General features: G+C 42.4%; 1 protein-coding gene across 1 annotated transcript in view; it reads left to right on the top strand.

Moving 5' to 3' along the window:
* Positions 1 to 2,056: 2,056 nt before the first annotated feature.
* syne3 (spectrin repeat containing, nuclear envelope family member 3) overlaps positions 2,057 to 25,605 on the top strand; it is a 47,281-nt gene continuing 23,732 nt past the window's right edge. Inside the window, 12 exon segments of the mRNA XM_079752181.1 lie at positions 2,057 to 2,300; positions 4,368 to 4,520; positions 5,656 to 5,828; positions 7,225 to 7,345; positions 7,347 to 7,412; positions 7,414 to 7,428; positions 7,430 to 7,504; positions 7,506 to 7,538; positions 11,491 to 11,646; positions 11,916 to 12,272; positions 17,064 to 17,200; positions 21,163 to 21,337. Coding sequence (XP_079608307.1) covers positions 4,377 to 4,520; positions 5,656 to 5,828; positions 7,225 to 7,345; positions 7,347 to 7,412; positions 7,414 to 7,428; positions 7,430 to 7,504; positions 7,506 to 7,538; positions 11,491 to 11,646; positions 11,916 to 12,272; positions 17,064 to 17,200; positions 21,163 to 21,337 — 1,452 coding nt within the window. The 5' untranslated portion in view covers positions 2,057 to 2,300; positions 4,368 to 4,376.

Genomic DNA, 25,605 nt, shown 5'->3' with positions numbered 1-25,605 from the left:
AGGAACTTTTCTAAACGCAATATTATTATCCTGCAGTATTCAGCCTGACAGTCCTGAAACGTTAACGGCCCACCGGGAATTCTCCAGACTCTCCCGATTACCACTCCGCCACTGTGTGTGTGTGTGTGTGTGTGTGTGTGTGTGTGTGTGTGTAGGGGTTATTCGATAGCCTGGTAATGTGTATAGGCCTACGTACGGTAGGAATATTCATACTGGTTTAAATAATAAATGTTATAGTATTTCCCATCTTTGCTGAGCAAGACTTTTGTTTGAAAGTTCAGTGATAAAAGACAAATAACAAATAAGAGCCTTGGCTATTGAAGTTTTACGGTAGGCCTACAACTGTCATGCACCTACCCAATGTCAAGTGGACCGGGTTGAATTCACTGCGGGTCTCTCTTCTTACTGTCCTTCTCAACACTCTCTGATCTCACTAAAAGGCTAGCAGCACGAAATCAAGGGATATTTAGAATAGAAAGAAATGTGCAATTAATCGCGAGTTAACTATGACATTAATGCGATTAATCGCATATAATATTTTAATCGCCTGACAGCACTAATTTTTTGTAGCAAACACATTTGCTACAATAGTTTTGAGTCCCGGGGAACGTCACAATGTAGTTATCCGAAAGTAGCCGATCTTATTGGCAGAGCATAGGCTACGTTACGTTAGCTTGAAGTCTGTGTAATGCTGGGGAGCGTATCTATGTTCCCCGGGTCCTATGTTCCCTGGGTCCTATGTTCCCCGCTTTGTATGTGACCGGGGAACATAGGACCCTGTGAGCAAATCTTTTTTTCGTAGGATGGCAGGGGCAAGTACCGCCTTTTTCGCCTCTGATTCGCCTGTGATCGGTTAGAATGTCTCTCCTCCGATTGGTTATGGTTAGGTTTAGGGTTAACCCTCACCCTAACCCTAACCCTAACCATAAACCTGACCCTAACCCTTTGCACCCGGGGAACATAGGACCTGGGGAACATAGGGATGACCCCTAATGCTGTATAGGCTACTCAAGGGATAATTTATCTTGCTTTGCTAATGTTGTTCTCTTTATTTCTTAGACAGTATCGGCTTCCTGTGTTGTCCAGGCCATCAGAGCTAATTAACCAGCACAAGATGGGCACTACCGCGGCTACCAGGAGACAGTAGATGCTTAAGATGAGCTGTGACTATTTTGACTCTAGCAAACGCACCCTACACGTTTCATTTTTGTAAATAGTTCATATTTTTTCATGAATAAAACTTCAAATTCATGTTGGTTTTTGTGATTTGTTTACTGACCCAAGTGCTGTTATACTAAAGTAGGCCTACTGTATAAGATAAACACTTATTTCAACTGGGGAGAAAGGTTGAGTACAAATACTTGATATGCTGAGCTACTGTAATTAGCAAATGTTTTTATGCTGTACAGTAATATACAAATGATGCTCTTGAAAAAACGAGGGCAGAAGTCTAAACTAGTCAACGTATCACGGGGATATGTTTACACAAAGTTTGCTCGCGCCACCACTCGCGTTAGGACCATGGGTCCTTCTCCCTCCAAACGAAAACAGGCGGGCGATGCAGCGAGCACAATGCACTGTGGTAGTTTCTTACTTTAGAGCCAGAGACACTTTCTGCCTTTTCTCAGGCTAGGATGAACCGATTTCAATTTTTTTTTTGCACATGTATAATACATAGAATTATTTACTAAATGTAACCTTCATATCTCCACCGGTGAAGTATCCCTTTAAGGCGTAGCCGTCTAGGCTTCAACTTATGGGCTTATACATTGTGTATTAATTATACAATGTTGAAATGCAGGGGGGAAACCTCCATAGCTGGTTTTCCTTATTTCTTGCTCAAGGGCCAAAGAGAGCAGTTATGAGTCTTTTCAGAGATTTAATCTTTACATCCGTTGAAAAGATTTGTTGAAGAGACTGTTGTTGAAGTCGCTCAGTGACATTCCAGGATTTTCCAGAATGAGTCAACAAGGATATACGAACAGTTCATATCAGATCCCTGCTATGACTAACAGCTTGTGTAGCATAGCCAGTTGGTAAATTCACAAACATTGATACCTTTTTTTTAAGCCCATAAGGCCAAGCATAGAACAGCCGTTCGCTTTGGCGCCCTCTCCGTTTGAATGATCGACGTCGCCCAGTGCCCGCCCCTAATACGGAGCGGCTCCGCGGATTGGTTTTGATCTCCTGGTTCAGACCCGGGCCTGTGTGCTTTCACTTCCTGCGTTATAGCGCTAACTTTGCCGTACGTAGTCAGGACACCGATTCACATTTACCTTCTAATTTATGACAACATATCGGTGAGTATACTATACACATATAGTACTATATACCCATAGTCTATAATGTGAAGAAATGTGTGTCGTCCAGATAGTAGTGATTTGTGGACAAACTTCGTGTCGCTCCGTTTGTTTACCTTCTTTCTTATTCGCATAGAGATACAATCGTTGTTTAATCGTCGCATCACTTGGCGAAATTAATGTATTTTTTGTTTGACTTCCACCTTGCCGGAGAGTCGTATCAGGATGCGTGCTGGCTCCGTGTTGTTAATTCTAAAAATAGAAAAGACTCAAAGCTCCTTATCGTTTGCATGAAGCCGTTTTGTACAATTGTGATCAATGCAAATGAGCAAGGGGGCACAACACATTGCTCAGGCACGTCAATGTGTGGATGTTGTGTATGCAACACAAAAAGAGAACGGTGTCATATGTCACAAGCGAGATTTCTACTCGGTCTGTCAATCAGAGGGCTGAGAAGAAGTGGGCGGGGCGCACTTCGAAAGGGCCAGGGCGCACTTAACTTTCATTTGCGAGATGGATTGCAATAGTTAGAAGCTGTCCCCGAAAACCACAACAAAGTGTGTATCCATTATGTGCCATGGGCATGCTTGATCACATATTTCAGAATGTTTTGTTGTTGAAGCACTTCTAATTGGAGTTTCTGGGCAAAAACAACTCCTTGGAGGCTGCGGAATGTCGTGGTAGGGGGAAATGAGTCACTCAGGAAATCGTACTGGTTGGTTCATAGTTTCCCTCTCCCGTGAAATGATGTCTACTGTCTGTTGTGCCAGCACTCCTCCCCTGTCCATTTCATTGCAACCTTACAGCTGACACTGCTTAAGGCGCTCTTCTTCAAAGATGAGATGTCTGATTGAGACATTACATTTGCAAGACTTTCATTTCGTTATTTTGAAATCCGGGGGGAAAATCCATATCTGGTTTTCCTTATTTCTCGCTCAAGGCCAAAAGAGATGGCAGTTATGAGTCTTTTCAGACATTTTAATCTTTACATCTGTTGGAAAGATTTATTGGATTTATTAAAAGACTTGTGCTCGAGAGACTTGAGAGACTGTTGTTGAAGTCGCTCAGTGACATTTCAGGATTTTCAAGAATGGGTCAACAAGGATATACAAGCAGTTCATATCAGAACCCAGCTATGACTAACAGCTTGTAAAGTATAGTCAGTCAATTCACAAACATGGTACCGTCTGTATTCAATAGGCTACGTGGACTGTACGAGCCTTGAAAAAAAACCCTTCTGGGAATTTCTTCTCAAAATAAACTCCAATGCTCAATAATTCAAACGTGACTTTACCCTTTCAAACAACCAAGCAAATGTTTTTCGCTTTTCAGAACCATACATTATATTGCAGCACTTTGAACTTTTGGCCATCAGAAGACCAAAGATTCAATGATGGCCTTGCAATGGGAGGATTAGTTTCTTCTTTAAAAAAGAAAATGCCTTTTAACCCCCCCAAACACAACTAAATCTTTCAGAACTGAATGAGTGATTCAATAGCGGCATTGAATGAGTGTGGCATTGTTTTCGTTCTTTAGTTAACCACGGTCTGTATCTGAATCTTAATCCAAAATGTAGCTGCTATGAAGCGCCATAAAATAGTAGGCTTCTTTCCACTATGGGATGCATGGTGATGCATAATTTATACTCTTGATTTCACCTAGACAAAGCTGTATTTTTCCCTAAATGCCACTTTTCCATTAGTGCCAGTTCGCTAATTTTCAATACAAATGGATATCTAGGCTTGATACGAACGTGCACCCCAGATACTCTGGTCCTGCCAAACCAGCTGTAGTGATCGGCACAGTTAACTGATTAACTTATACCCGCTGGAAATTTGTGTCATCAGAGAGTATAGAATTTGAATGCAAACGCCTGCCCCAACTATGAGTGTGGTTTCCCTATCCCTTGTGCGTGAGGACAATCCATTGTACTCCTGAATAGGTTACTATCCTCCTGTAAATGTCTGGAACAGAGTGGTTGCCCCCTTGTTGAAACAACAATCCAAAGTACCTTTTACCGCATGGGCACCACTGTGCTCTCCGACCTATTGTTGGCTGTTTTGTAAGGCAGGTCACATGACCCAAAAAGAACAGCAAGAGTTCCGGGATGGCCTGGAGGCCGCCCTGACCTGGATGAGGTCAGCCCAGGAGCGCCTCCGTGTCAACGACAACACCCAGGGTCCCCGGGATGCTTTGGAGGCAAGGCTTAGGGAGACGAAGGTGAACGCACGCGCACGCACGCACGCACGCATGCACGCATGCACGCATGCACGTGCACACACACGCACAAGCGCACAAAGGCTTATAACACACATGCATTAACACACACACACACGCTTCTGTAGGTTTACTCATCATAACTGCTTTATTATTATATTGCCTTCACTATGGTCATTATAGTCATTTCCACACAAACACACACACACAGACACACACAAACACACACCGACACACACACCGACACACACACACACACACACAAACACATTATACAATGATTCTTGAGAATGTATTGAATTCCACAGTATTGCTGGTTTCCTGTTTATATTTTATTAATGAAGTCACATTTTGTCAAAAGAATGTCAAAATATTACCTTTTTAGGAAACCATAATTCTATTTGTGGCTGTTGGCACAGTTCTTTCAGGAAGTTATATCTGGAGCTCTCCTTCACCGCCTTTAAACTGTACTCCAGCTCAGAGTCGGTTATAGCAGAATCTCAATTTAGTAATGCTGTGAATACTTTTATGGGGCGCTTTTTTGGGGGTTCATTTTGGCATTGATTATTGTACTCTGAGCAGGTTCAGTACAGACTACACCTAATAGCAATGAATTATAGATGGTCTTTGCTGCATAGGGAGGGATGCCACGTCGTGCCTCTTCTGAGGGTCTTTAATTTGAAGGAGTTGAGGCGCAATATTAACTTTATCACTGCAAGATTCAGCAATGGATTTCTGTTTGAAAGAAATTGCAATTTCTTCTCTTCTCAATGGCCAATGTTTACTTAAAACGTTTTTCAAAATGCATCTTGAACATTGAGTGCTAATTTTGGTTCATATTTGCAGCGCCACCAAATAGACTAATGCTTTAAGGCCAAAGCTCATGGAGCGGGAATGTAGCTGACCGTTTTTTTGTATAGATAATAACGAAAATTCTAAAACATTTTGTGTGTCCCGACACGGCCATGAGCTGTGGGCTTTAGTTGGTAAATGTGGCTAATTATGCTGCTTAACTAGTGAATGTTTTTGATTGCCCAGTGGGATGCTGTATATGTGGCACTGTGAGTATTCTGAATACTCTGTTACACAACACATGTATTGTATTGTCCCTTAACGCCTCCTCGCTCCCTTCATCCAGAACATCCACAGCTGCGAGCACGAGGGCCGTGTTCTGGTGGACATGGTGCTGGTGGCGGCCGAAAACCTCCTGCAGACCAGCGACGTGAACCTGAGGGTCGACACCAATGCTAAACTCAGAGACCTCAAGGCCCAGTGGGAGGAGACAAGCACCTACATCATCCACTGTCACAGGTGTGCTTATGTTACGCTCGTGGAGATGTGAATATACCACTGCGCTGATATGCCAACGATGTGTGAAAGCTATGTGAATCAGTTCTGTGAAAAACACAGGCCATGTGTTGATCAAGGTCTCAACATTAAATAACAATGTAAATGTTATACAAATTAAGAGAGACAATGATATCAGCTATTCTATAGCAAATATATACTATTGTTTGATCTATTATGGATAATCCAATAATCAACATAAACAGCTTTTTTAATAAAACGGTTCAACTCGTTAATATGCAATGCATTTTAGTAAATGTATATCATTTGTATGTGGTTGTCAAGCTTGAGGTTTGTTTTTAGTTTATCAACGGGGGCGCACAGATAAACATGTTTCCAGCCTTTTGTGGATTTGGTTCAAACTGTGTATGTCTGTTGACTTCTTGCTTTCAGATCACTATAATTAAGTTCAAGAAGCTCGAGTTGATGGTCGTAATGTGCAAGACTGTGCATAGAGGCATGAGACTTTCAGAATTAAATAAGAAAATACATAGGGTTGCTCTGTATACTCTTATTGGCACTGAAACGGTCAGACCTGAACTAGCGTAGCTGGCTGGTTGGCGTAAGTGGGCGTGATTTTTGGGAGTGTCGCTATTAATATTTATTTTAACAAAGAGAGGAGATACAGCTGTCCAGCTCTTCTTAACTTGTGGAACATATCAGTAATAGGATTGATTAATTGATTGATTAAATTATTTTATCTCTATCGTTCAGCATTGACTACAGATATGTCCAGGTTATCGTTTAAACTAGGAGCACATTTAAAATGTTGCTCAATGTTGCAACTGTGAATTTAAGTCAAAGATGTAGTGCTGTGGAATCAGGTGTTCCTTGTTGATCCTGAATGAGCCTCATGTATTTGTGATGGCCGGGCCCTCTTCGTCGAACACCATGGATGGGTTCAGCTTCATATTCATTGATTAAGTTATGCCCAGCAGTGCTCTGGGCTGATATCTCACGGCCACGTGCCACATGGCTGTTTTGGAAGGCGGGTGGCATGAGCTGGTCTGATGCCTTTTTTTTTTTTTGTTCTGCATGTGGCACTGTTGCCATGGTTAGGCATCTCACAGTTGGGTTGCTCCAGAAAAGAATGCTTTTTGCTTGGCACTTATGTTCCGGCCCTGAAGCGGTTCCTTACCTAGCTCTGTTCTTTTTGGCAAGTGTGATTACAGCCATCAGACTCGGCTGCGGGTACAAATATGTTAATATATTTATATATAAGAGTGTCAAGCTTTGTGGTTTTTAATGTTTCAATAGATTTTTTGTACGTTTCTTTCATACATATGCATGTTATTTTCTTACCCACGTCCGCCTCATGCCGACCCCATCTGCAACGCGCCAACGCCCTGCTGCCGTGCAGCCGCGTCGAGTGGGTGTGGCTCCACTGGAGCGAGTACCTGAAGGCCCACGAGGACTTCGAGGTGTGGCTGGCCCGGATGGGCGCGCAGCTGGGGGCCCAGGTGGAGCTGCAGCTGGGCGCCACGGGATAAGCTTTGGCAGGCGGACCACCATCAGCTGTTGCTGAGCAACGTGTGCGGCTATGCTCACGATGCTGGAGCGGCTGGCTGGATGTGGCGGCGACGCTGCACGGACGCACCCAGGACCCCAGCGTGGACCCTGCCGCGCAGGAGGCGATGCGTGCAGGCCTACAGCGACATCCGCGACGCCGCCCAGGTGAGGCAGGCTGTGTGTGTGTGTGTGTGTGTGCGTGTACGTGTCCGTGTGTGTGTGTGTATGCGTGTGCATGTGATGCAAGTCTAGAATCTGCCCTTAAGTGGACCCACTGTTTGAGTTCGACTGTGAACACTAACAATTCTCAGAACAAGACAATTCTCAGAGGAGGGGGGTGGGGACTTGTTATCCCCATGGTTACCACCGCACGCCTACGTGGGTTGCAGGCGTGGGTCGATACATATTTTAATACGCTAGTGCCGTCTTTGTGTATGGGGTGTCATAATGAGCGACGTTGTATTTTAAATATTCCATGGCAATAAAGTTCTTTGAAATTAAGTTTGTGAGTGAGGGAGAGAGAGCGAGAGAGCGGAGCGGGGATTTTGTGTGTGAGTGCCGGCTGCATTGCTTCGAGGTTTGTATTTAACCTTTAACCTTTAAACTAGTCAATAACTACATTGTGAATTGCTTTCATGCTGGAGCCCTTGTTCTGAAAGCATGAGTCGCCCCGAGCTACACTGGAAGGAGTGGGCTTTGGGCTGCGTTGGGCTTTGTTTTGTTCTTGTTCTGCCCGAAGCAGTTTGGGTTCACTCATTATTGTGTACCTTTTCTTACTTTTGTGAATCTTAAAACTTTTGGCCTATCTTCAAAACCAACTTGTTGGCTAACCTCAAAACCAACTTGTCCTTGAACCGCCTTTCTAACGTCTTTGCGGACACGGGAAACTGGGCCTCTTTTGTGGAGGAGTGGTGGAAGGAAGGTCAGAGAGGGTAGATAGAGGAGGTGCACGAACAATGTCTCAAAAAAGTGCTAGCGGTAACTTTAAGTGATCTATAAACGACTACAATTTTGTAATGTGAAGTGCCGTGTTTTAACTTGGCCACACTAAAGCCTCTGGTCTTTTGATAGAGGATGGATCTTATTGCTCTGCACTAGCAAGCTGCTGAGTAGGTAAGGTCAAGTGTCTGCCTTCATCCTGGCTAGATGAATCCTAGGAGTGCTTCAAAGCACCTCCTCGACAATACGCTTTTTCCTACCCAGATTTTTTTATGGAGACATGAATAGTTATCAATCCATTTTATTGTATTGTTTCTGAACCATTGTCTTGGCTCATTTTGTATAATGGAGCCGTAAGAAAGTGATACTATAATTGAAAAAATATGTAAATGATGGTCAACGATTCCTTCATTGTTTGCCTACATTTTGGCATTTGATTTAGATTTGGAGTTGGAACACAATGGCACAATAGCATTTTGGATTCAAGTTGTGTAAGGCTTGATGCTACTACTCATGGTGTTTGAAGCATATAAGCATAATTTGTTAGTTCTCTTTTTCTCTTGTACCGTTGAGCACAACATCCTCAACCACCCTGCTGTGTGTTCACATTGGGAGGGAAGGGGATGCAGACAAATTAAAACCAGACCAATAATTATCGGTGCATCTATAATCAGATCCATACAGTGCACCTTAGGAGATCTGAGTTGATGTGTTTATTAAATGCGCGGCAATGTCATCAACAAGTCTGGTTGCATTCTATTTTTAATGAGCGGCAAACTTTTTTTATGAGGGCTTTGTTTAAATTGGGCAACGAGATACAAGGTTGCAATGACACACAATGCATTACTGAACTCTAAATAAGTAAAACGACCGCAAGCAATGGATGACATACCCACACGGGAAGTGCGATATTAATCTGTATGTGGGGCCCTGTTTGAGCAATGTGTCATTATTAAGGGGCTGACATGTAGACCAGTGGGTTTAATAACTGACGTCTCCATTTTTGCTGAAATCGTATCGCAGTCCCAAGGCACAACTTTATTTTTGTTTTCTCCCAACAAAACATTGTGCAGAATATTGACAGAACACATTTATTTCATGCATCATAATGTATTAATGTTTGGTTGTCAATCTCCCCCATATCATGTGTAAGCCAACACAGATGTAGTGCCTTATTCATGGCATTTGCCCTTATCAACTGCCAGTCACAATGACTATGTGCAATGCATTCAGTCATTCACGTAGCACTTGAAAATGTCTGACATTTTCGACTAGCTCCCTTGAATCTCTCGCCATGGTCTGTATCCAGTGGGTAAACTCACTTCATTAGGGGTTCTCATTTATTCATTATATCTGGGCTGGTTGTGAATCAAGACTGTGCGACTGGTATTTTATCACAGTAGTGTTGGCAGTATTGGTAAGCTGCAAGCTAGTTGTCTTATTTTATTGTGCGGACTGCAATTGCATGGTGGTGTATTGTAAAACCTTTTTGAGTTAGTTGGGTTAGTTAGTTTCTTCTTTTTTCTCATTAGTTTTGCACTAATGTAGTGCATTGAATCCCTTCCACCATTTATGTAAATGAAATATTTTTAAAACCAGTGGTAAATTATTCAACATGGATGACCATACCCTTTCAAAAGGAATGGCATTAGGCTGGCTTTAAATTTTCCTAGAGGATTTCCTTGGAACATTTCTAATTGCGGTGCAGGACTGTGTAATACTTATCCTTCATTAAACAAGATTTGCATTTCACAAAGTGCACACGCGTCCCCAGTGAGAGTGACAAACTTCGTACAGAAATCTAGTCCCTAGTCATTCTTGACGACTGTATTAATGAAGCATTTGAAACTCAGAAAATCGCTTTAAATAATTATCATTCCAGTACGTTCCACACCGAAACAGCTACAGTGGTTAACTATTCTGGCAGACTCGTCCATTTTGGGGATGGAAGAGCATCCCGAGCCACGAAGCCTAAGCCATTGACAGTTTCACCACCAGACACAATGGTGCTCCAGGTCTTTGTGGTTGTAATCCCTAAATTCGAGGACACCACATGTGCTGATTGTCTAAGGCAGTTGGCCCCGGACCATTACACAAATTGTTGGTCTCTGGACAATCACTCCCCCAAATCAGGAAAACCTCAGCATCTACAACACTGCCTCTTGTGATTATCTGCATTGTTATTGTTTGCACGTAGAGGAATATAAGATGGAAGGATTGGGAGCAAACCAACTCCATCACCAACCAAACCCCAAAAGTCTCCATTATTTTGTCCAAGGAAAGTCTCCATTATTTTGTCCAAGGAAAGGGCAACATTCTTTTATTCCTATTCCTTTAAAACAAGTAATGGATTTTGGAAGATATTGTAGAACTTCCCAGTAAGTGTTACTGTTACTTTATTATATATTGGAAGTGATAGATGTTATAATTACGTTCTAGGGTATTTGAGGAAATAAGTACCAACATTTACCACCTTATTCCAAATTCAGGCACATTTTATGTTGTATTTTATATATGTTTTAATTATACCAGGTTACAGGTTTGTTTATTATCCTTCCTGATCTCCATACTGTGTGTCTGTGTATGCGCGATTAGTCCCAGTGCGCAGGTGGCCACGCCTTTAGGTCGCATTTTATCAGTATCAGTTGATGGTCAGGACTAGTATGCCTTGCCGGTGAGTGATTATAAACTAGCATGCTAGTAACTGAAATCAAGAATTAATGTCACGGGAATGTTTGTATAATTTCATTGGTTAATTCTGGGTTTTGTGTTTGTGTTTTCGTTGCAGGTTTACAACCTATCTATTTATCTGTCTAACTAACAGTTATTTTCAACTTGAGAGGCTAGCGTAACTTGGTAGTCAGGCTACGTAGTGCGTGGGTGCTTATTGTTTGTGTGAGTGCAATAAAAGTCCATAAAGTTACTCGAGTTGTATCCGCCGTACTTATCCTGAAACCCTTCCAGTGGGGAGTTTATTGAGCTATAGTAGGTAGCTTAGTGAAAACTGGACAGATATAGTGCACATAAATCTAGAGTGTCTAAATATCCTGCTCTTTTCCATAATGCACTGAATCCTATAATTTTGTAACTGCAAAAGACTCATCCATAAAATAATGATGCAAACCAAGCAAATGAAATTGTAATAATGCAGCATAATAACTTATGTGCCGTTGTTCAGGAGCGGCTGGACCTGCTGCAGAAGACGGCAAAAGAGCATCAGACGTACCAGGGCCGTGTTGACAAGTTCCAGAGCATGCTGCTGGCCAAGGCCAAAGAGCTCGCAGAGCTTCAGGAGCGGGACGACTCGGCCGAAGATAGGTTCCAAGCCTTACAGGTGAGCCACAATAACCATTGCAAGAATGGGCAAATATTTAGCCTTTAGCAACAGCTTTCAGTATACACGCCCCGATATGTGAACTGGAAACCAATCGCTGCCCCCACCGAAGCAAGAATGATATTCACCACGACGCGCAAGCGTGAATATCGTCAAGCGTCTCATAAGTAGCCGTTACAGCGTGGTCCTTTTTAAGACGCCATCACCGGAAACCCCTTTTCATCGTAATGTCCCTTAAACATTCACCCCGTGTCTCCTCCGCCCTCCAGGTGCTGCACAGCAGCGTGGCCCGGGAGGAGCTGAACCTGCAGCTCCTGGAGGGCGTGGCGGAGGCGGTGCAGGGCCACACCTCCCCGGCGGGCGCCCAGCAGGTGGCCCACGAGGCCCTGGACCTACGGCAGGACTGGCTGCGGCTGCTGCAGGACCTGCAGGAGGCGGACGAGGCCCTGCGCTCCGGCCTGGACGCCCACAGCCAGTACCTGGGCCGCCAGCAGCGCCTGGGCCAGGACATCGACCGGCTGCAGCTACTGCTCCAGGGCCTGGGCCGGGAGCTGGAGGAGGGCCGCGGGGGGCCCGGCGCCGCGGGGGACGAGGAGCAGCTGGTGGGCCGCTGGAAGAAATACACGGTAGGTCCGGGGCTGGAGCCAGGGTTTGAAAAACAGTGAGGTGTGGGTTGGTTCCGGAGGTCCGTTTGGTTAGGCGGGGGGGGGGGGGGGGTTGTCACACAAGGCGGAGAGTCTCTGGATTTAGAGTTAAGCATTTACTCATTTTGGAGAAGTTCTTAAACACTGATTTAGTAAACAGTTGTATTTAGTTTCAAATTGTATTTTGCATCTCTCAAAAATGACCAGGGTCCGGACCTTAGTGACCTCATAGCTGGCTACAGGTATGGGTGGGTCCCCCCCCCCCGCCATTCAACCACTGTTCAGGCAGAGGGGAGGGATGGTCCAGGGGTCAGAGGGAGTTGGACTCCCAGCCCAACCCATCTGGGTTCACACTCCAATGTCCAAAGTCCACTTCCTCGCTGAGGAAGATGCCCTTTACCTCTGGCTCTTTATTCATGAGGTGTATCTCATAAGGCTCTATAAAGGTCTGCTTTGGGTTAAAGCGGCTGCTAAATTACTTAATATACTCCGCCATTGGCGCTGTTTGTATTTAATGCAAAGTCAGATGAAAGTCCAGCGCGTTGTTTGCCAGTAGTTAACTCAAAACAGGATATTTTCTCCTGCCCGCTTGCCTCTTTAGGATTACAAAATAACCCCTTCCACAAATGTGAGAGGCATCTTTGTGTCTTCAGCTATCTAATTGCAGCCGTTCTCTAGTGTCGAGGATTGCTCTTATTAAAAGAAAGAAAAAAAAAAAAAGATCTGCATGTAAAACTGCTGTTTAGGCATTTTGCGGTCTCCCCTGGTGGTAATGCCCCTGAACCAGTCATCAGCTCTTTCCCTTCAGGACGAAGATCCACCAAATCCTTTTCCGGGGGGGGGGAGGGGGGGAAGTGTTATCTTGCTCACCTTCCTCCTCTTCCTCCTTATGGTTTTTCATAGCCAACGATATACTATATATTTTATTGTTTGTTTGGTTTTGATATATATTTCCCCCAGATTTTTTTCCAGTGGGTTTTTGCCCCATTACCTCAACCAAACCTCCATGTTGTGCACAATGAAGAAGTATAAATGTTTGGTCCTCACTCCTCCTTTCTGTTTACCCCTTTTTCCTGCCTGCACTGGACTAATCTAATGTGTTGTTATTCAAACAGCCTCCTCCCCCCATTATCCCATCCCTCATCTCCCCTCCAACCTTTTACGGCCCACTGTTTTGAAATCCCCCTGAAGGAGGTTAGAAAACTAAACCCACTTGACTCATGACTATAACTTTCTCATTCCTTTGTGATTTACTACGTGCTTAAATGCAATGTCTACGACGCATAGCTGTAGAGCAAGATTTGTGGTTACTCTGAATGTGGCTTTGGCAAAACGTGGTGTGTGTGTGTGTGTGTGTGTGTGTGTGTGTGTGTGTGTGTGTGTGTGTGTGTGTGTGTGTGTGTGTGTGTGTGTGTGTGTGTGTGTGTGTGTGTGTGTGTGTGTGTGTGTGGAGGACGGTTGGGAGCCAGAGGATTCCGGTGTCACCACATTTCTTTACCCTCGACACACCCTATAAAGTGTCAGATATGCAGGTCTTTGCGCTAAAGTCAGGGCCAATAGTGTGAGGTTTAAAAATGCCAGGTTTGACTTTCTGTAACACAGCAGCAGAGGCGGTAGACTCCGCTATGCTCAAGATATGCTGCTGCCTGGCATCAGCCCCACATTTTGCACCAACATTCACATTTTAAAGTTGTTCAGAGTGGCGTCGTATCCACATGACATCACAGAAACAATAACAAAGAACCAATCTTTTAATTGGTGTTTTACATGATACAGTTAATACAAGTAGTAGTTACTGAAATTCTTCCAATGTGTTTTTTCCCATAACTGGACATACAAAGCATGGGGGAATGTAAACATTGTTTAGACAAATACAAAAATACAAACTGTTTGTATACAAATAAAATAAAGTAAATACATGCATATATATATGCATATATATAAATATACAACACTAACAAAACACACAACAACATACTTGTGTGTTCTTCATGGAGCAAAATAATTACTGTTAAGGCTAGTTAGAGCAAGTTAAAAGGAAAAATAATACAAACAGCCATAGCCAGCAGCCGGCAACCCTGCTTAGTTTTGTGGGAAACCGTTCCCCTTCGCCACAAGGGGTTAATTGTCAGGCTATGGCAGCTCCCTCCCTCCCTCACAGCCTCAGCAGCAGGGGGGCTGCTGAGGGACGTAATTACATAGTGTGAAAAGCTCTGTCTCCCACGGACACTCTCACACCCAGCGGACCTCAACCTCACTCCAGGCCGCTCCTCCATCCCTGCCGTCCTCACCACCTCCCTTCCTCAGCGACCACCCAGTCACATGCACAGCTTCCCCATTCTCACAGTTTGAGAGTCCTTAAGGTCTAACAGCTGCTGACGGAGAAATTACACGTATGAGAGAGAGAGAGAGAGAGAGAGAGAGAGAGAGAGAGAGAGAGAGAGAGAGAGAGAGAGAGAGAGAGAGAGAGAGAGCTCCACTTACTAAGAGACACATTGAGACATGAGATGTCATGTGTGGAAAGGAGAAGCAACAGAGATATAGAGAGGGAAAGATAAAGCAAGGGAGAGAGAGATCTCCACTCTGACTATAAGAGATGCTGCAACCTAAGATGTCAGGTGTGGAAATGAGAAACAAAATCAACTTTTCGAGGACAGAATCAATCGTCATGAAAATGTACAAAGACGGGGCTGTGTGTTTTTTGGTTACCATATGCGAGTGATCAAGTAGGATTAAAGTAAATGAAACATTACAGGCACAGCAGTTGAATGATGCCTATTAAATGCATGGTGATCAGACTTGGTTTAATTTCTCAACTAAACCTTGCTATGTGAATCGTAGTTGATTTGTAATTTAAGATGGAACATAACACCATGCAGCCATTGATCAAATTAAGGAGATTAAGTGCTTTTCCAGTTACACAGTGTTCCTACACTGCAGCAAAAGCTATTGCCTTTTGTTTATAATTAGAAAATAACAACTCAGACTGTACCTCCCCAAATATATCTGTGAGGGAGTTAGGCTGTAATTGCAACCCACATAGCTGAGAGAGACCTTCAAATACTTGGGTCCAGCAGCTATTTGAAGTTGGACCAAACCAAACCATGTGGCTAAGGGGAGCTACTATAGCACCTTGGATTTTCAGGCCTGACCGCTGGATCTGTTTTTTCAGCTACTTCTGTTTGGAATAGTGTAAAGCTGTGCAGAACCTTGAATTGAATCCGGTCATGTCTTGTGCATATTGAAGAAGAATGTACAGAGATACTGAATGTGGTTCATTATTTTTATTTCTTTGAGACGAGCTACGCGTATGCAGCTATGCCTTGATAAGACCCCCCCCTGCCTAAAAAGAAAATACTTTTCCTGGCCCTGCATATTAACAAGTATGTGTGAATAATTCATAGCAGTCCATTTTAACTGCTTCGAAGAGGTCAGCGCTAGCCGTCTTATGACCTACCTACTGTTAGGAGCAGGAAATTAAACATCTTCCAAACTCATTTTGAGTATTGGCAAATCCCTCCCTAGTTGTGTGTGTGTGTGTGTGTGTGTGTGTGTGTGTGTGTGTGTGTGTGTGTGTGTGTGTGTGTGTCTGTTCGTGTGTGTGTGTGGGGGGCTCCAGTTAAATATCCTTTATTTAACATGATTCTGAAAGTAATCCTTAATGGAAGTAAATCTCTGTGACTTATCCTCTGCTATTTGGGAAAAGTACATCCCCATCTCCAACAATGCCTGTCTTTTTGTCTCGAAAGAAACCCAGTCTGACAAAAGAATTCATCAAACGATGACTTTTTTGTGACAACCAAAAGACTAATGTAAAGGTATGGGTTTATAAAACGCTATACACATGCACAATTTAAATGGAGATTCATTGTGAATAAATGTTATCCAGGAATCCTTTTCCTGACAAGTGGTTGATGCTGCATGATAATAGCTGTGCCATCTCTCAGGAGACCGGAGGCAACTTTTCTTTGTTTAATTTAATTTGCAGCAGTTCCTCTACAAATCACATTTGTGTGAGTTTTCTATTCGTAAACCATCTTTCAACATTTCCGGTTAAAGGCGGCTATCCATCGAAACCACTTAACCGCTTAAACCGCTAAAAAAAATAATATTGTGGTGTTTATGGTCAGAAACGAATGATTGATTTCTTCAATGCTGCTCGATGGGACCAATCCCATTACAACTAGCACCACAGAATCACTATTATTGTAGAATAACATGGCTTTCATTAAGACTGGGCACTAAGGGAAGAGGTTATTTGTTAAATATTTTATTTTCATTCCATTCATATGTATATCAATTGAATGAAATGAATTGAATCAAATTAATAACCTTAAATCCTTTTGCCATATATTTCTGCCATATGGTGTATACACCATATGGCAGAAATATATATACTTGTGCTGGTCCCATGCTCATAGCCTCATCCACCTCAGCCATGTCAAATTCTGTTATTGCGAAATGTTTTGTGTTAAAACTAGTAGCAAAAATAAATACTAAAATCTTACACTCATCATCCTCCTCTGACAAGTTTGGAGCTTTTTAAATGTGTGCATAGGGCTGTTACAAGATACACAAGATGAGTATTTACCATCCATTTCCGCCTCCTTCAGCAGATACCAAACAATTGGTGTCTCCGTCAGTAAAGGCTGGCAGTATGATTTCATAAATATGCATTCACACCAAAGTACTACAAGTTATGCAAAACGTCACTCAGGCCGAAGCACTAATGGCTGTTTTTGTATTTGTTCTTTTGTTTCTGCTGGTTCTCAGGGAGTGAGGAACACCTTGACGTCTGAGGAGCCTCAGGTGGAGCACCTCAAGGCACAGCTCAAGGACCTGTTCCGCTTCTCCGAGGACTCGAGCCACCTGTCGGACGACGTCCTGGCCGTGGTGAAGGAGCACCAGAGGTAGGGACGCGTCTCTGCCGGGACGTTGCCATGCGGATACCGTCCTTGTGGTTCTGTTTTATATCCATAACAAATACATTGCAAATTTTTACTCAAGTTGATTGGTTGTCTCGACAGCCGCGTAAAAAAATAGGAATAAATAACACGACGTTGCTTGACTTACATCGATGGTAAACTATTTAAAAACATGATGGCTTTCTCAAGTGTGTTATGATATTCTTAGAAATCTGAAATCTTCCGAGGCGACGGAGAGCAGCAACTGCAGCCGCTGAGGACACGTCTCTCTGCTCTGAATTCAAATAAGCATCAGTTCAGGGGCCTGCGCTGAGGAAACAATCTGAGGAATAAGTAGGGCTCAGTCACACTTGTTACTGGAAATGAGCTATTTGTAAGCCATAAGTGTATCTTGCAACGCACAATATATTTATCGTATTGTACACTATTTCTGTTAGCTGCTTAGAGATGCAGTGCGTAGAATTTTGGGGGAAATGACTTGGCAGAAACAGAATATGATATTCATCTGTATGTTTTAAGTATTGGATAATTCTATGAAATTAGATAAGAGTTCTCGTTAACTTGAAATGAGCCCTTTATATCAACATGTTCCTACTGTAGCCTGGAACGGACAAAGAGATTGTGTTTTTAATTCAAGTCAAAATTTGAAAGTCAAAAAGAGTTCAAGGAACTCGTGGCTATGACCAATTTGTGAGACTTCCTTTGGGATCGTCGTTGTGTTGGAAAGTTATAATGAGCAATGTTGAATATGAAATGTGCCACACACCGTCGCGTTCCACTACAAGTGTCCTCGAAGCTTAACCCTCTGTCGGACGTGTCATCAACATCACCCGCTTGCGAGACTGAGCCCAAGACATCCACACACTCTTTGGTGCTTAAGATCAGCAATTGGGTGGATGTGACACGCGCTTGCATAAGCACAGTTTCAGAATGCCCCTGTGTTATAGATTTTCCAAACTGTGAAACCAAGAATCAGGCTCTGCATTATCTATCTTTGGTATCTTGCATTTATTGTTTTTTTTATGGTGGGTTTAAAGTGCTGAAGACACAACATGTTCGTTCTGTCTATAGTTTTCCTGTAGTGTTGTATTTACTCTTTAAACCAGTACTAAAATGGTAACCCGCATTTCGATTTATAAGACCAAACCACCTTGATAAAATCATCATGTTGCCTGTTGCAGTGTTGCATCAAAGCAAGCGTCAGAGAAGATGGTTCCAGTCCGATGTCGCAATCCTAGGGTTTATTCCTCAGTATTCGTTCAATTTATGCCACCAAAAGCTCAAGAGCCTAGCAAGTGTAATTAAAAGTTAACACTTTTTGACTCTGTTCGTACAGTAAAATATAAGAAAAAAACAAGATGCTGGAAATAGCTGTCTTTTAAAACCAAAATAGATACGAAGCAGTCACAAGCAAACAGATCTTACCTTGCATTTTATAATAGATTTTGCTGTGTGGGAAGTCTATTGTGGAAAAACATGAGATTAATGCATGTGCAAGATAAGGTTGCAGGTCAGCCCTGTTTCGCAATACGTCTAAGCAGTGTGCGAAATACCTGTCAATATTCGGGGGGAGGGGTCCCCATCCCCCGATTTTTGCGCAATACAGATCTAAATTTTCTCAATATGCAGTAGGCCTATAACATTAATATTTCATGGTTGCAGCAAGCAATCATTCCATAGCCTACATGACAACACACACACGCACACAACAATTTTTGATAATCCGATATGCTATAGTAACCTTTTCGTAAAGCAACACTTTAGCCAATGCAGCCTCCTGTCAGCACTGACATAGGAGGCTGCATTGGCTAATGTTGTTTGGATGCACGTTGTTTTATAACAAGGAGCGGCAATGTTGTGCATTACACAAAAATAATTGGCACCAATATGGCACACTTAGAAGAGCAATCAACAACTGATAAATGCCTGGTATAGCCTATCGGAGACTGGCACGCAATTAGTGCACTTGCAAATGAAAGCCTGCAGTATGACCGATCGTGTGACATTATTTAACAATCCATCTACAGCAAATACGATCAGACAGATACATCATTGAACACATACACAAAGCACATTCGTCTAACTACGGCTGCAGGGGCGTAGGAATGACTTTAACATTGGGGGGGACTGTGACGGGGCCATAGCTACCGTCACGGTAGCGATACGCTACACACAGGAGACTGAGTGTGAATATTGCCTGTGGGTTTGTCTTGTTTTTTTATGTATTCCGTTACCTTCATACTGTTTTAAAATCATTCATCCACTGTGTCATTTATCATACGCACTACAACAGTTTAATACAATCTTGCAAGTACCATCATTACAACTTTCTGTTTCTTTCTGCTTGTTTCCATTTACCATTAACGTCACCTGTTTTGTCGCAATAACCACTCGTCTTATGTTTATATGAGGGTTGGAGCACCGCGTCACCAGGGTTTATATCTACGTCAAATCTTTCGGGTAAACCGGAAGTGACCCCAAGTTATTATTTTTATTTTATTGCTGTCTTTTTACATTTTGGCTATGCCAAAATATAGCAATGGTGCACAGTTTATAAGGTTAATTGTTTCTCGCTAGTTGAGGATAGAACGGAAGCTGTTTTAAAGCTGTTGTGTAACTGCTCTGGTAAACACCCCTGACGCAACGGGTAAAAATGGTATGCACCAATTAGCAGTGGGGGTTAGGCCTACTTAGGCCGACGTTCAACAGTGGTTCGGGGAAGCTGATGGAGAGAGGACTTATGCCTGTATATTGCTCTCCTGTGTTGGACTTGTTTAAAGGTCCAGTTTCTTGAAATTTTGACTTATGTTTTTTTTTGGTGACTCTCAAGCCTATTTGATATGCTGAGTCAACCTTATGTATATATATAGATTTTTTTTATGTTTTTGTTAATTTTTGTTCTATTTTTTTTATCGCCTTAAGGGCCTTAAATTGGGATAAATAGAAGATCCCATCCTATCCATCACTCCTCGTCTGCTCCTGAGTGTTTTTTCATCTAGTTCAAGTCGCTCCAACACATCTACCCTTGACAGGGACACATATCGGAAACCTGACAGATCCGGTATAATTTTTAGGTGGGACAAATGCGCCTGTCTCCGATATTGGAGGGGACACGTCCCCTCCGTCCCCCCCGGTTCCTACGCCCTTGCACGGCTGATGCTGACAACATTTTACACAACAAACCAAACATCACCACGGCAGATGCGCTCATTCTCTCTCGCTCGCTTGCTCGCACGCACGTAAACAATCACTCAAACTTATCCAACTCCAAGGCTTGGCTGCATCACTAAGACCACAACCAACCACAAGGCCTTCATAACCATGCAGTATGCCGAAGCCAGAAAGGACACACTTATCTTATGCACAACAATCAGTTCTATCATTACAATTCAGTCACTGAAAAGATTTAAAAGATGTTACCTGTTACCTTCAGTTAAAAAAGACCCAAAGTGTGTGAGTGATACACTCTGGTTTAGCTTTCACTTGCTAGACGTTTTTAGTATGACTTGTCAACATTACGTCTTTCTTCTGTTTGGCAAATATGGCTAATTTGAATCCGCACACAGAACTGTCTGGCTGTCTCGCTTGGCAAAAAATAACATATCTGTGAATAAATGTTTTGAATTCTGAATACTGGACATGGTGAGCTTAAAAACATTAAAGTGACCATAAGTGACATTAAAAAAAAAAATATATATATATACAGTATGTATATATTTTTTTCTTTTAAATGAAGACCCCCCTCAAATTTAGCTTTTGAGGCTTTCAGGGGGCATCATGGGTAAATCGGGGTTGGGTTCGAGCCCCCCCTGGACTCCCCCATATTTCGCACACTGCATCTAAGCCACTTATACTACCCACCAAACACCTGTCAATTAATCTTTTTATTTTTCGGTTACTTCACTATTTTCGGTGGAACTTTGCTTTTTTTAAACGTGTGTTTCCAGCGTGAAATGTCGGGCAGCGAGGCTGTGTTCAGAGTCGGAGTCCAGCCTGAGACAGGTGCTCCAGGACCCCCTTCACTCCTTCACCCGATGGAGCAAGGGCGTTTCCCAGGTGCTGGAGGTGTCGGCCGAGGTCACAGACTTCTCTCACATCGCCATGCTGGTTCAGAACATTGAGGTAAATACCCACCCATCTGCACAATCTTTTGCTTGGATTTTTCCAGGGCCATACTTATATTGCCTATCACGTCAACTCAATTTTATTTATATATTACAGTTAGTCTCCGAGGGCCTTACAGGCTATCTCTTGTAACCCTGGGGTAAAAAAAGCAAGGAAACAACCTTGATTATCATTGAAGGAACCTTCAGTAGGCAAGCTTAAGAGATCCCTCTTTGTTGAAATAATAAAGATGGGTGCAAACATGCACATTTGGGCACTGAGCAAAATATATTTTCCTTCAATTCACTTTATGATAAAATACTTGTGGAAGCATGACCTTGAGCACAAACGTTTGCAGAAGTGAATCATGCATAATTATTTTCCCGTGGACGCATCCTTCATATCCTTCTTCTGAAGATGGATAACATTTCCGCTCTATTTAAATATGAATGGGTGTTGTGCTCATACGTGCATGCAAGTCTGATTCAAATGGTTTTCAGCCAATCATCGTGTGCAAAGATGACAACAGTGTTCGCCAATACTTTTTGGCGATGGCAAATTGCAAGCTAAATTACTTTTTCAGAGAGTAAATTATTGCTCTGCTATCCACATTGTCTAGTGAAAGGTGTGTATCTAGGCAAGTGGTCCTGTGCAAGATGGTAGCAATTTATAATTGTAGAAAGTCGATGACTAGTCTGAGGCCCCGTCCACACGGAGCCGAAACGGGCGAATACGATCCGGTTTCGTTTTATGCGGTTCAGGAATATCTCTGTAAAGACGGAGTCATTGCGAAACCACATCGAGCTCTAGAAACGCTGTAGTAAATATTCAAGGCGCTGGTTTTCTACAAAATAAAAGTGGAGCGCATCAAGCCTGCGCGCATACAGCCTGCGTGCTGTATACAAACTTTCAGTCACGAGGAGATTCAACCGTTTAAATTGAGCAGAAATACTTTTTAATGTACAGTTAGTAATTAAATTGATCAAGGGGCTTTGTTTAAAGCTACAAAAAGAATACAAATAAAATAATAAATAAAAAATTCATCGCAGCTCTGACGTCCCCCAGCTGGTCGGGGGCTAATGAAGTCATCGTTTGCGTTTCAGGCGTCCACACGAATCCTAACACGAAACCGCATAGGTCCGGATAGATTTGAAACCACCTCAGAGGCTGGTTTCAGAAATGAGCGGTTTCGGGAAAAATATTCGCCGGCTCTGTCTGGACGGTCGGCCGAAACGCTCAAGACTTATGCGGCTTCAGCAAAGAATCGACTTTGTGTGGACGGGCCCTTACTATTCAAATGCATGAGTAGAGCCATCAGTTTGGCTCATGTCTGGTGGTGAGTGTATCAAATGCATGTCATTTGGCTTACCTCAAGAGACCCAGTGAAGGGAGATGGTCATGCGATTTGCCTAATTTTAGTTGCCCGCGTTCAGAACAAGGCTCTATGTGGGGAGATACTGCGGGGATAATATCCATCGTGGAAGGGAAATCTTTGTGGATCAAAATGAATGGTTATTTTTAAAAAATATATATCATCAATGCGGATCCAATTCTTCACTTCTACTGAATACACTCTCAGGCTACAACACACAATCAATCTTCTTCGTCTTTTATCTCTGGCATCTTTAATATGTCTTGTATTTGGGCTGTTCAGTTCCTTTGCTATTTAATAGTTGGTCATTTACAATTATAGACTATTCAGTCATTTTTATCCAAGGAACGTGCAGTGTGTTATTTTACTGGTATACTGCCAACATTGGTGTTGGAACCTGTAACCTTTCATCTGGGGGTCGACCTGAAATGCCTTGGCCACTAGACTACCCTGCCTCCATCCTCTGTGTCACATTACTCTGCTTAACATTTTAATGGCTAACCTTTTACTGTGAAGGTTAATCCAAAAACTTTGCCATTTGTATTTGCAGGCTTGACTTTCAAATAAAGTCAGAAAAGGTAGTATAGCTTTCACATGCAAGGAATTTGCTGTGGTATATTGGTGCTGAAGTAAAATATACAGAAATACCACTAAATAAATTAAAAATCAACAGCACACGATATAAAGAACGATGTTAGAAATATATTCAATATATATAAGTAATACAAAATATATGTAAAAACAGACTTTATAAACAAAACGCAAAGGCAGCGGTAGGCAGTGCCATTTTATTTGGTGTGACGGTTCTTAGATGGGAAACCCATTCCATTAAGCATAATGTGACACTGAATACCAGAGTTTTAGACATGGCTCTTGCTCAGCATTGCAACATAAATGAAACCGTCCATCAAGCAATGAGAAGAGGAAATCAAAGGTCAATGAAGGGAAGGGTTTTTCCAATGTTGAAATTAGATTTTCCTATTTTCAAAACCTAGATTAGTATTGATGATACGTATAACACCTTGGCTTTGGGGGACCTCCCCTTCCTCCTCCTCCAACGTGAAGTTGTGTTTTGATTGTGTGGGCGCCAGTAGGGAGTTAACAAGGAGATGAGCTGACAGTGGTAGCGAGTTTCATGCTCAGGCTTGACAAAACCCCCAGGGTGTCCTCGGCTCCTGTTTTTTTTAGAAGTCTACTGAATTGACTTACAATTATAATAAAAGTCCTTCAACATTTTTAAAGCTTTTAAATAATATAATCAATATCAGTTTGAGGTTCTTTATTTTGCCAGATCCTTGATACTGTATTCTGAATCCTTGATCAGCAATTAGATTTAACTTGATTTCTCCATTTATGTTTAGGATGTAAGGGAAGACTTTTGGTTAAGTCAGTCCAGGATTGATCCATGTCTTTGCCCCATTAGATTTCCACCGGGGCTTTGGTGCGGTGACATTGGCTTATGACATTGCTAATAAATGTTATTTAAATTAATTGATTTAAATTAAATAGGCACTTAGAAAGGTCTTTGACAGGGCCGGCCCTGAGCAATTTGGTGCCCTAGGCAAGATTATAGATGGCCCCTTGCATCACAGCCTAAGGACATGCTGTAGGAGGGAGTCTGACAGGGGGGGAGGGGCACATGAAGCGGGGTCTAGGGTTCCCCACCCTGTAAACATTGAGCGACAAACACCTTATTCTGCCCAAATTGGTGTGTTTTCGTCATTGGTGGTAGGGCTACTCGATTATGGGAAAAATCATAATCACGATTATTTTGGTCAATATTGAAATCACGATTATTCAAACGATTATTTTTGAGTTTAAAACATGTTGTATTTATTCAGCATGTCTCTCCGAATTATTTTTTTGCAACTGAGAACTTTGAAATTTCGCCTTAAAAAAATACACAAAATGGTCAAAAAGAAAATGTTCCATTCTAAAATGACAAACAGATATGTATCCAGCTCTTCTGCCCTTTCTATAAAAGATTAGTTTTTCGATTAACATAATTGAAAAACTTGATTATGTTTATTTGTGATCGTTTGACACTGAAATCAAGACCAAAATTTGATTAATCGCCCAGCCCTAATTGGTGGAAATGTCTTTTTTTAATGTGAAGTAAAACAAAAATGACAATTGGTTCCTAAGCCAATGTTGCAGCCAATTCCATCACCAATCATTGTGTTCAAACACTTACACAGAAAACTAAGGATGGGTATTTGAATGCCTTTCAATATTCAAATATTTAGCTAAAAAAAATGCAGGTAAACAGTTAACTGAACTACAAAATCAAAACAGAAAAATGTGTTTTGAAGTCGTAATACATCCTCAAGGGCTTCCTTGTTCTGGTCTTCACTTAACAAAAATCTAATCCAATTTGAATTTTGCCGTTTTACTCAGTCGATCAGTAGTCTGAATTTGTGCAGTTGAAACGAAACCATTTTTGAAAACAATTTAAACAGCATTTCTTATCGCACAATCTGAAAATTTATTCAAGTAAATCATTGCACTAACTGATATTAGATTGAAGTATCTTATCATCACAACTTCATTTGCAGCGCATGGGCCTTCCTTGGATTACGGGCACATAGTTGTTTCTTTTCAGGCCTCCCTTTTACACACTTACTAGTTAAGCGGTCAAGACCATCTAGCGTTGATGCTATCCTTGGTGTAGGGGACTGCTCAGATTCTCCACCTTGGCGCAGTGCTCAAAGATATACTGTAACTATTTCATAATTTACCCGGTTAGTGCTGAAGGGTCTCCGATCAGATCGTAGCTTATCTTGACGTTCTATGACCAACCGTTGTAATGGCTTGTTGAAGCACCAGTTGTGTGTGTGTGTGTGTGTGTGTGTGTGTGTGTGTGTGTGTGTGTGTGTGTGTGTGTGTGTGTGTGTGTGTGTGTGTGTGTGTGTGT

This window comes from Pollachius pollachius, assembly GCF_949987615.1.
Source record: "Pollachius pollachius genome assembly, chromosome: 15".
Taxonomy (NCBI): domain Eukaryota; kingdom Metazoa; phylum Chordata; class Actinopteri; order Gadiformes; family Gadidae; genus Pollachius; species Pollachius pollachius.
The sequence above is the reverse complement of the archived record's forward strand: the minus strand, read 5'-3'. Positions and strand labels throughout refer to the sequence as shown.